The 13409-nt window shown below is 41.0% G+C and overlaps 1 protein-coding gene across 4 annotated transcripts in view; it reads right to left on the minus strand.

Annotated features, from left to right (window-relative positions):
• Positions 1-8649: 8649 nt before the first annotated feature.
• LOC143026568 (beta-1,4-glucuronyltransferase 1) overlaps positions 8650-13409 on the minus strand; it is a 114881-nt gene continuing 110121 nt past the window's right edge. For all 4 annotated transcript variants that reach the window (XM_076187179.1, XM_076187181.1, XM_076187180.1 and 1 more), the window contains 2 exons: positions 12891-13053; positions 8650-9182 (listed from right to left, as the gene is read on the minus strand). In XM_076187179.1, the coding sequence (XP_076043294.1) occupies positions 8973-9182; positions 12891-13053 (373 nt within the window). In that variant the 3' untranslated portion in view covers positions 8650-8972. The remainder of the gene's footprint in view (positions 9183-12890; positions 13054-13409) is intronic.

Raw genomic sequence — 13409 nt, forward strand, 5'->3', positions numbered from 1 at the left:
TCCACTGAGGGGCGACTGGGCTCGGCCTCCAGGACTCGAGGCACCCTCCAGAGTCCCGAGTCGCCCTCGAGGACAACCTCCAGGAGCTCATGTCTTCCTGGAGGCGGGAGGAAGGAGCTGGCTCCTCGGTCACCGAAGAAGATGTGTCGTCGTCGTCATCTTCTTCGGCGGTGTCGTGTGCCCAGCAGGAATTGTCGCCTCTTTGGAAGAACTTACAATTCTCTGGGAAGAGCCTTATGTACGTCATCGAAGGCTCGAGGTTCCTTGGCGCTGGGTCTTGTTGTGGCTGGTCCTTCCTTGGGTCTGGTGCTTTCTGGAGCTCTTCTTGATGGGGCTCCGGGCTTCTCGTAGACCTTCTTGAGTTGGGCTTTACACTCGGGCTTGGGTTTGTTGGTGGAGTAGGCCGGGGGGGGGGGGCAGTCGTCTCCAGAGAGGGACCCCCGGCCTCTCGAAGGTCCTTTCGAGCTCCGCTTGGCAGGAGATCTTCTTCGGCGAGTGTCTCCGCCATGCCTGGACCTGGGGCCTGTTCCAGGCTTTCCTCCAGCTGAGGGCGCCGTCGATAATCATCCCTCTGACAAGTCAGGCCTTCCATGGTATCGAGGCTCAGCAGGTGTGACTCCGGTTGTCGCATCTCCTTTTGCTACCAATGCTGATGGTCAGTCGGTCATGCGAGTGGTACAAAAAAAGGCGAAATTTCTTGAAGACGGGAAGCGTTAAACTCGGTAGTTCATAACTGACACACACACACACACACACACACACACACACACACACACACATACATTCACACACACGCGCGCGCGCGCGCACAAGCAAACACACTCATATACACAAGCACACGTAGACACACTCACACTCATACATACACAAACATATTCAGTTACACACACACACACACACACACACACACACACACACAAAGATTGTCCAAGTTGGAATTACTAACACTGGAGCAAAGAAGAGAAAGAGGAGATCTACTGACTACCTATAGAATCATGAAAGGAAGTGAAATCCTTGATAGGAATGATTTACCATAATGGGACAATGGAAAAACAAGAGGACACGAAAAGAAACAAAACAAAAAAGGATAACTATAGAAGAGATCTGAAAAAAAGCTTCCCACACAGAGTACTGGATACCTGGAATAATTTAGATAAATAAACAGTGTGTGCAAACACTATTCAAGATATTAAGAAAAAAAAATTGATTCTGAAAGATACAAAGACGGGTCACCACGAGCATAGCTCCCTTCACGTATAATACAACTAGGTACAACTAGGTAAATACACACACGCACACACACACAAACACACACACACATACACACACACACACACACACACACACACACACGCGCGCGCATACAAACACACACACACACACACACACACGCACATACAAACACACACACACACACACACAGAAGACGGGCCTCTTGAAGGATGTATAACTTTCTAAAAAGAAGCATAGATTTGTGGGACAAAATGGAATCAAAATTATTTAAGTGTAGCTTAATGTCAGCTCTTGAACACCGTTGCTGCTGACGTCATCCATCTGATTTCAGCATCTTCTGTCAGGGGAGAGGTACGATAAGCATTTCCTAGAATTAGGGTCACGTGGTGCCTGGATGAAGCAAACAAACACACACGAACACACACACATAGGGTCCAGGCGAATTCACCGACCACAATTCACCGACAACAATTCACCGACAACAATTCATCGCCAACAATTCATCGACACGCTCAATTCATCGATATACACAATTCATCAAAAAATGAAAATTAAAATATTCTAATTTGAAATATATAACTAGGTCGTGTTTTCATCCTTGATTTAGCATACTTTTATCTTTGATAATGGAATAATTACTGTCATTGCCTTTATTTAGGATACAACAAAAACAAGGTAGAATTTCTTTTCGTATTTATTAAGAATGATTAAAATTCTGTAATATGACAGAACTTTTAAAAATTACAAATTGGTTTAAACTAAACTTAAAACTATAAGTTGGTTTATCTAAAATCAGAAAGCTAGGTTATGGGCTATTGCCCGCAAATAATCAACGACGTTGCTATATGAAGGATATCTTTCTACAATGTTTTTTTTTATCAGTTCAGAAGAGTCACGTTATTTCTTTCTTTGTGGTTGAGATGAAGTACCAGCCAAGTATTGTTTTGATTCGCATTTTCTGTCACAACCTTATTTTCTACATAAAACTCTTCATTTTCCTCCATCGCTCTCCCACTCCCCATAACCCTCCGGCGCTTTTATTTTCTTGTTTTCAATCTCTAAACCCTTCTTCATGCAGTGCCCCCTCTTTCAACTCCTCCGATCAGTTACCTTCTTCTCAGTCCTCACATATCTTTACAGTGACACCTTTTCCTCCTCCCCCCCCCCCTTTTTTTCTTCTTTCTTCCTCTTCCTCCTTTGGTCACTTCCACCTTTCTTTAGGCCGATGCCACATTGTCTGTCTTGTTGATGGTTGCAGCCGTCTCCCGTACGGGTCATTAGACTCGAAGGGTTATGATGGTGTCTTAATGATAACCAGGGGAAGGGAGAGGGTGGTCGTCGTTATATCGGGTTCTGGTGACTTTATGAAGCTAATCGAACCTGCCCATTATCTGGCCACATCCGGCACTGCCGCATAGTGTGACACCGGCCTTATATCTCTTGTTATTTTCTTCCTTCCTCCCTGCTTCTCTTTCTACATTTCCCTTTAGATTCACTTTCTACTCTCCACATCCTCCCTTTTTTCCTTCCTTGTTACTATTCCTCCTTACGCTCAACCTTCTCTCCCTCATTCCATTCTGTTTCCCTTCATTTCTTTTGGCGGTTTCCCATTGCAGGTGAATGAAAAAAAGGAAGTATGAAAATATGTGTATTTGGTCTGTACAGGTGGAGAGGGAGCGACATCGGTGCTGGTAATTCTGGGTGCACCCTAGCTCTTCCTCCCATCCACCCGCCGCACCCCTCACACCCTTACATACATAGATAAATATATATTTACATACATATAGAAATATATACAAACATACCCAGGAATAACCATATAACCACACAGACAAAGAAAATTCGGACACATACCCGAATATTATACAAGCATGCAAACATGCACGCACACGCGCACACACACCATACACACACACACACACACACACACACACACACACACACACACACACACACACACACACACACACACACACACACACAATAGTTCTGTTGGTAAAGCGACGAATTGAGGAGGAAATTGCCGGCTCCAAACCCGCTTGGCCCAACTGGTCTAGGCGCTGTTTGCTTAGAATTACACATACATTATCCATATACTGTAACTTCTGTTGTGGCTTCGTGCTTGTAGAAGTGCAATGAATTTCAAAGTCCCTACTGGGTGTTACTATAAAGTTAGACATAGGGACCAACATAAAACACACACACACACACACACACACACACACACACACACACACACGCACACACACACACACACACACACACACACACACATACAAATGGCTGAAATTTTCAGCGTCACTGCACTGCGAAGCTACAGTCCAACTCTGGTGGGCAAATGAGTCGTGTGTATCTGTGTGTGTGTGTGTGTGTGTGTGTGTGTGTGTGTGTGTGTGTGTGTGTGTGTGTGTGTGTGTGTGTGTGTGTGTGTGTGTGTGTGTGTGTGTGTGTGTGTGTTAGGTTACAGCATTACCCATAGATTGAGCCATATACAGTATAAGCTCTGAGCCCTCACCTGGTATGGTAATAGCTGTCGATCACGATTTCAACACGTGATCGAAGACCGTGGTGAATCACAGGTGCGCGTGTTCACACACACACATGCACACACACACACACACACACACACACACACACACACACACACACAGCGACGGGATGCTGAGCAGATCACCGGATCAAAACCTAGTTGGACCAACTGTACTAAGGCGCCAGTCGCTTAAGATTTCACATACATTGTTCATATACTGCAGAAGTGCAGTGATCTTTATCGCCTACACAGGGTACGACTACAAACAAAAGAAGTATCTTGACAACGAGAAACACACACACACACACACACACACACACACACACACACACACACACACACACACACACACACACACACACACACACACACACACACACACACACACACACACACAAGGCTACGTGGCTCGACGGCGCAGTGGTACCATTCGCGACAGCTAATTCAGCTGTCCGAGTTCGACTCCCGTCCAGGGCTGAAATAATTTCAGCATCGCTGCAGTGCGAGCCGGCACACACACACACGCACACACACACACACACACACACACACACACACATACATACACACACAAAACACCACACAAACACAAAAAGGCTTATTCTTTTGAATCTGTATTCATGCACGCTGATACACACATCATCCAACACATGCACATGTACATATAATACGCATACGAGTGCATAAAAGTTACCACACCACAAGCACACATATACTTTAAGTAAACAAGTCCATACATAGCATCAACATATTCATATGTGGTCTTGTCCCATTATTGCATCAAATGTCGTGTCCTCAAGTGCATTGTGGGAGTGAGCGTCAGGGTCATGTCAAAATTACCATAAACAAAAGCAGATTATTTCTTGGCACTATTTCACTGGTGGAAATGAGGCCTTGTTCTTTCATGAGTTGCTGGCGGAGGTCTTCTAGTTCTTCGTCGTTATTAACTTACAAAGATGCCGTCTACGATATGTGCCTACAGCAGATATTAGGTATCTTCTATGACAGGACCTTTTCTTCTATTGTTCCCATGAAGAAGTTGGCAAAGAGGACGCTAAGAAGGAATCCCATTGCCACGCCGTCTGTTTCTGAGTGGAACTAACGAATATAAGACCTCAACCGCAGCCTCATGGCAGAATCAGGCCTCATTTTGACCAAAGAAAATAATGTCAACGGTTCTCTTCCTTTCACAGATGTACAGGTCTCTCACTCTGACACCGGATACAAAATTAGTGTCTATGTCAAGGCAACAACGAGCGCTGCTTATATGGACAGAGCGAGTGCTCCGCAAGATACTAAAGTCAACGATCAATGCTTGCGTTAGGAGGGCATTCACCCACTAATCAGACTGGGCATCTGTCCACCACATATTAGAACGGACCTCCTAAGTTCTCATAAACAAAGGTTTCCCTAATTTGTAGAGAGAACTATACAGGAAAAAATTAGCCGTTAGTACCATGGACATGCTCATACTCCCCACACCGACGCTCCAAAAATATATACCAATATTTCTTTTAAGAACCACATGACATCAGCATACACAACTGATGAAAATTATCATCCGTCACTATGTAAAACATGTCTCAGATCTACACTTTACAATATTGTACCAATCTAAGAAGTCTTCCAACCTTATAATGAAGAACAACTCCCTCCCCTTGAAACCCTCCAGAGGAGAAACGTCATCTACATGCATAATTGTAAACACGAGGACTGTGGGACTCGATCTTCTTATGCAGGAATGACGACTACTCGCCTCTCAAGACGCCTTACTTACCACATTTAAACAGGATCCATTAAGAATCATTACTTCCACGAACATGGAATCCCCCGACAAGAGAACATTTGGCTAAAGGTACCCTATTCCTGGACCAGGATGATGTTGCCCGTCGTCATTCTCTATCAGAAGCTCTATATATAAAATAATTATCACCTTCGATTAACATCCAGAGTGGAGATCTGACAATTCGCTCCAACAGAGACATTGTCACTCACCTATTAAGGCTTTCCACGTAGTGCCACATGCATTTAGAGTTGTTCCACTCACAGTGAGCTTTCATAGTGTTCAGTTTTGTGTGTCTCGAATCTTGTATCAGATTTTTGTATTCAGTTGAGAATGTAACAAAGTGATGAAACGTCCTGTCAGTAAGTCTTAGAATCTACTTCGCTCGTCTCCATGCTCTACGGAGGCTAAATGATTATAAACACATCTTATAGACACATCCTGTAGCGGTGCAGGGTTATTTTCCTTCAATTTTTGAGCTGTGACTGATGGATTTTTATCCAACTGCCTCCTAATTTTAGTAGTACGATTAGATATATTTCTTAGCCAACTAGAGCGAGGCTTAGGGGTAGAAGCGGCGTCACCTCCTCCGTCTCGAAATTTCTTGGTCCACTTTTGCACTTGCCGCACTCCAATTCCCACATGGGTGTCAATATCTATACCACTTCCCATTACGTAGATACTGAGGCGCAAAAACAGAGACCACCACAAAAATCGACTAGTCCAAGTGAGAGATGTTTACAAACTGACACCACGTGGTCCCGGGAGCGACTAAACAGAGTTGCCAAGTGGTGCGTATTGTCTCGTCTAAATAACGGTACAGACGCTAGCATTGAAAAATAGGGAAAAGTTTGATCGGAAATGGGTATTTTTCGTGTGTTTTGAGTTTAGCAAAAAGTTTGGACGCCTGTAATTTTGCGCCCAAACTTTCCGCTACCACTCTATGTATATAGAGTCCGGGTTCGAGTCCGGGGACAACTGTCGGAATTATTTGATATGTACATATGTACATACATATATATATATATATATATATATATATATATATATTATATATATATATGTATATATACGTATGTATATATATATACGTATATATTTATATATATACGTATATATTTATATGTATATGTATATATATGTATGTATATATATATATATATATATATGTATGCATATATATATATATGTATGTATATATATATATATATATATGTATGTATATAATATAATGTGTATGTATACATATATATATATATATGTATATATATATATTATGTATATATATATATATATATGTATGTATATGTATATATGTATGTTTATGTATATATGTATATGTATATATGTATATATATATATATATATATATGTGTGTGTGTGTGTGTGTGTGTATATATATATATGTGTGTGTGTGTGTGTGTGTGTGTGTGTGTGTGTGTGTGTGTGTACACATATATATATATATATATATATATATATATATATATATACATACATATCTTAATAGAAGGTTGTTCTTGACTGATGAAAACTGCTTCGGTCATTGTGAGGCGACAGGGATTATTTTCCTTGACGAGTATTTTAGTGTTGAAGTTTTATCATATCTCTGGTGAGAGTTGTGTTGTGTTTGTTCTTAGTGTGAGGTCGGATGGCACAGTTCTGAAGATGGATTGAGGGCCGCTTTGACAGTGTTGTCGAGGTCATACTAGTTTATGTTGAAGTGCCATGTTTAAATTCACCGACGTTGCATGAATGCTGGTACACAATATTGAGCTATTGAAGGGTATCTGCCCGGGGAAGGGGGAGGTAGCTGTTCTTGATGACAAGTCTCTTTGTGTTCATAGTTTGATAATATATAATGAGGTTAATTTTGGTGTCGGGGTTGGTTGTGGTGACATTTTGTGTAGCGATGTTCTTGTGGGAATCATATTCGTAACCGGTGTTCGTGAAAGGTCCGGTGGTGTTGTGTCCGTGGTGTTGTGGCCGGGTAAACGCGTCCATTATTCGTTTGATGATGAAGTATATGTCTTTTTGGAAATATCCATCATTGACCAACAGCAAAGTGACTCTTTGTAACTCGGCGTTGGTGCAATTCCAAGAACTGTAATTAGAAATAGCTCTTTTCCCATTGAGAAAGAATACCAATTTCGTCTCATTCACGAATACGTCGTTAGTAAGTGTATCTGCATTTGCACCGACAAGGACATACAGGAAGGGTGGTTTTTGAAGATTTTCTCCTAACGACCCCATATAAGGGAATTGAGGGGACCACATCGTTATGCCGTCGACCCGTACCAGCATTTCGCCATCGGGGCCATAGAAGAAGTCTTTCTTGGTGCAAATCTTCAAGCATTCACGTAGAATTTCTTCAGAAATGGGGAGGGATGTTGTGCCAGAAGAACGGTAAATCTGCTGGTTTTATGGTGTCACCGGTTGGGGCATTAGAGAATGATAATTCCACGTCCGTGGACGCTAGTGTGCTGTCGCTGTTGTCGCCTTCCTATCTTCATATATTCAACACGGACTGCTTCCGATCTACCGACACACACACACACACACACACACACACACACACACACACACACACACACACACACACACACACACACACACACACACACACACACATATATATATATATATATATATATATATATATATATATATATATATATATATATATATATATATATATATGTATATCAATATCAGCAAAAAACAAAATAAAACGTTAAGTGTAGTTGTCGCCACTACTGTCGTCAGTGCAGTTGTCTTCGCCGTTTAACAATCGTCAGACTCATTACTGTCCTCGTCGTTGACATTTTGTCTCTCAATATCGTTACTTTCGTAGTGAATCTAACATCATTGTCACAGCCGTGATCCCAGTCGCATTTGTTGTCATTGCCCACGTCACTACTTACTGCTACCTCCGACGCATCGTCACCATCTTCACAGTTTAAGAACTATATTTCCCCCCCGATACTTTCAGCATTGTCGACTACATCATTGTTGTTTTCATCGTCAACATTGTCTCCCTTAGCAAAGTAGCATTTATATATATATATATATATATATATATATATATATATATAGAAACCACTGTTTTCGTTTTCATTGCTGTGGTCAAAGTTGTCTTCGTCACCGTCGCTGTCACAAGTTTGATGTCATCACTCCAGTCAATTACATAACCAATGAGATTCACTTTGGATAACCACCGCCACGCTACTGTGGCCTTGTGATGAAGACTACTGCACTCGCAACATTATCATTGCTATACCTCAAACACCCAATTCACATTAACAAATAATGATTTCGTGGTCCAATAGCATATCAGAACACCACTCACACGCTACAAGCTAGAAATCTCATTCGGTGAAAGTTAAAACATGCATCACCCCTTTCACACAAAAGCCTTATCTTCTACTACCTATTATTTTTCTTAACCATATGGAGGGGGTCTCTTTGGTATCTAGCGAAGACTTCCTTCTTGAAACCTTCGAAGAGTCTTCTGTTGGCGTTGTTCTGTTTCTCCCGCCACGCTGGCCGGCCCATCTTCCCTTGCATTCCCCAGTGTAACGTAAAGATGGGAGCCAGTACTTGAAAACTGTAGCCGGACACAAACATTTCATATACCTGTGAACATAGAGGGGGTATTTTGTAGTATAGGTTTGCTGTAAAAGAAGTTTAGATTAGCACTATGAACCCATACTTTACATACATACATAGGCCAACGACTTTTTCCACCCTTACAAGGGAGGTAGCCAAAAACAAAGGCATAAAATCCACTTTGACCCATTTCATTCCAACATACTCCACTCCCATTCATCCACTCCCTCCCTCTTATCTTGCCTCCTCGTGGATGACTGGTCATCCCTGCATCTCGCCCACTGCCCTGGGTCAGAAGCAATGTAGCAAGACACAGCACATCCACAGTAAGGCCGCTTCATGTAATCGGCGATGCCCCCTCTCTGTTCCCACATGCAGAAAAAGAGAAGATGGGGAGCAATCCCCTCGGGCTGCATCAAAATATCACACATACTCTTTCACCCCCCATTCCTCACCCACTCCTTTCCATGCATCACAGCATCATCCATACACAACCATTATCCACTCACCCCTATCTTCTGTCTCCTCCCTTCCCTCCTCAACAGACATTCCCCTCTTTCCCAATAGCCCTTTTATCCCATCCATCCACCTCATCCTTGGTCGCCCCCTCATGTTCACTCCTTCCTTATCTGCCTTCCACACCTCTTTTATCAATCTTTCTTCACTCATTCCTTCCATGTGTCCAAACCATCCCAATATTCTTTCATCAACCCAATTCCCTTTCCACCCCCGCTCTCTTCTTCACCTCGTTTCAAAGGATTACAAAGGATTACAAAGGCGGAGCATGCCGACAGGAGACCTTTTGATCCATATCTAGGTCGGATGCGAAAAAAAAAAAAAAATCATATTAATAATAAAATAATAAATAAAAACTATAATAATGTAAATAACAAATAAGATACATAAATAAATGCATAGGTATAGTTAAATAATAAACAAACAGGTAAATAGTAAATAATAATAAATTGACATATAACTAATAATAAATAAAAATCAGACAGACAAATGATAACAAAACAAAAACAAATAATATAAGATAAATTATAATCATTACAGCATCTTAATTAGGTATTTATCTAAATGATTCTAAATTTATCTAAATGATTCAGCCTAGTAACCCCTACCATACTTCTCAGCCCCCATATAAAGCTGTCAGCACAATCACTCCTTCATTGCCAAATGTCTATTTCTCATTACATTTTTTAATCCCACAAGACATTTATTTACTTCTCTCAATCTACATTCTACCTCCACCTCCACTCATCTCTTCCCTGCCACATTCACACCCAATTATTCAAAACTATCCACTTCCTCTAGTCTCTCTCCCTTAGTACTTACTTCCAATTCACTGTCATATTTCCCTTTGTACATCTCATCACCTTACTTTTACCCACATCTATCTTCAACTTCCTTCTTTTGCACACTTTCCCAAGCTCTGTCACTAGCTTCCTTAATCCCTCCTCTGATCCTGCTACAAGCATAGTGTTGTCAGCAAACAACAACTGGCTTATCTCCCACTTTTCTCCATTTTATTTAACCATCTCCATTTCCCCGCCCATTACCCTTGCGTTTACCTCTCACAACATCCCATCCATGTATAAATTTAACAGCCAGGGCGACATAACACATCCCTGACGAAGTCCCACCTTTACCTCAAACCACTCACTCTCTCCATTTCTGATTGTAACACAAGCTCTACTACTTTCGTAAAAAATCTTGACTGCCATTAAAAGCTTTCCTCCTACCCCACATATCTGCAATACCTCCCACAGTGCCTTCCTATTTACCCTGTCGTATGCCTTTTCCAAATCCATAAAGACCCAAAAAACATCCATTCCTTTTCCTATAGCTTTCTCACATATCTGTCCTACCACAAAAATCTGATCCACGCAACCTTTAACTGTATTAAACCCACACTATTCCTCACCAATTACTCCCTCTATTCCTCTCCTAATCCTCTCAATCAAAACCCTCCTATAAGCCTTCCCAACTACACTCAACAAACTGATCCCTCTGAAACTACTACACTCACACTTGTCCCTTTTTCCCTTGTAAAGTGGAACTATACAGGCACTCCTCCAGTCCTCCGGCACTCTACCCTCTTTTAGACAAACATTAAGCAACCTCACCATCCAGTCCACCATCACTGTACCCCCCCTTTTTAGACACTCCGCATGACACCCACCCTGCTCTCATAATCTTAATAACTGCTTTTACCTCATCTTTCTTTCTCTTCTCCATTGTTCTCATTCATCACTGTCATTTCTTAGCGCCACCGACTGCAACTACATTTCCATCCCTATCGTCCTTCACATATAGCAACTCCCTAAAATAATCTGCCCCTCTTCCTCTTACTGCTATCTCTTCCATTATCATCTTTCCATCTGCACCTTTTACCTTTTCTTTTCTACTTGATTCACCTCCTCTTCCTCTCTTAATTTTTTTCCAAAAATCTTTTTATCACTTTAAAGAATTTGTCAAATCTGATCTTATATTTGCTTCCTTTATCTTATATTTACTTCTCTTCTATTTTCTTTGTACCTATCATATGATTCTGTCATCTTATTTTGTAACCAGTCTGTGAATGCTTGTTTCTTCTCTTCAACAACCTTCTTTGCCTAATCATCCTATCACTCACTACCCTTCCTTCTATTTCGTTCCGTCCTCCTTGTTCCGCACACCATCTTTGCACACCTTATGACTCCCTCCTTGAACCATCCCCTTTCCTCCTCCACTCCTTTTTCTACTTCATTCCCTCCCACTTTTTCCTCAACTTCTTGTATTCCTTCTCCTTTTTATTCTTATTTAAGTAGTTCACTCTAAACACCTCCCTACCTTCTGTCCTTTTCCTCTTTCTACGTCTACCCTCTTCTTTCAACTTACCTTCCCCCCCAAAAAAAAAAACACACTCTCTCCCCTTAGAATATGTACATCCAAAACTCTTTCTACTCTTCTCCTGGTTACCACTAAAGCCCTATCTACCACCCTTCCATCCACCACCCTCTCCCATGTGTACTTATGCTTGATCTTCCTAAACACTGTATTTGCTATCATCAACTTTCTTTCTAGACACATATCCACCATCATTTCTGCACCATGATTTTTCCTGGAACTCCACACTGCCCAACCACTCCGTCTATTAATTCATCTCCATACTTTTCCCGTTAGAAATTAATTAAAATTCGAGAGATGTAGCCGACGTCACAAAGGAACAAAATTAGAAATAGAAAATGAAACGGTATTATCTTTTAAATTTCTTACTCAGATTTGAAAGCCTTTGCAGGCAACGACGTGATGTTAGATAATGGAGTCTCAGATAAGGTTCATGAGTTTATGAACAAAGAATAAATTTATTTTGTAAAATTTTGTAATGCAGATTTTAGAAATGTTCGAATATTCTCTATTGCAGTTTTTCAACCTATAAAGCTTTGTGGATCCCTTACGTTGACAGGGGAACCCTTGATATCAGATTAGATAGAACATGGTAATTTTACATTTGGAACCGGTGTTTATCGTCAGATTGTTTTGATTGTACACACGTGATACAAAACAAATTAAAAGAAACCCGTGTATATTTACGAAATGGAAAACAAATTAATATATTGAATTCCCCGTCCTGCGGACCTTTTGGAGGGCATATGCACCCCTTTAAGGGCCGCAGGACTCATGGTTAAGAAACATTGATCTATTAAATGTTTCCTAACGCAGAAATAAAAGAGTGGCACCGTGTCACACCTGTGTATTCCTTGTGAATCCATAACCGACAAATCTCTCGTCGTGCTGCGGGACGTCGTCTCGCGCAACGTAGAAGGGCTCGTAGAAAAACTCGAAGTTGGTCACGGGATGGCTGATGGTCACCTCCTGCTCTAAGGGAAACTCCTTCTCCCGAGCCTCCCATCTGCAGAGAAAAGAGTCAAGGACCTCGATACCACTTGGAACTTTTACTACCAAGGATACCAACGTCGTGAGGTTGCTACCAAACAGACGTATCTCTCCCAACAGCTACTCCAACCGCGATATTTCGATATTTACATACACTATAAATCTGTTATTACAGTTTTTATATATATATATATATATATATATATATATATATATGTATATATATATACGTATGTATATATTATATATATATATATATATATATATACATATGTGTGTGTGTGTGTATATATATATATGTATATATATACATATACATATATATATATATATGTATATATATACATATACATATATATATATATATATATA

Source organism: Oratosquilla oratoria, chromosome 6 (genome assembly GCF_046742065.1).
Source record: "Oratosquilla oratoria isolate Oo_2021 chromosome 6, ASM4674206v1, whole genome shotgun sequence".
Lineage (NCBI taxonomy): Eukaryota > Metazoa > Arthropoda > Malacostraca > Stomatopoda > Squillidae > Oratosquilla > Oratosquilla oratoria.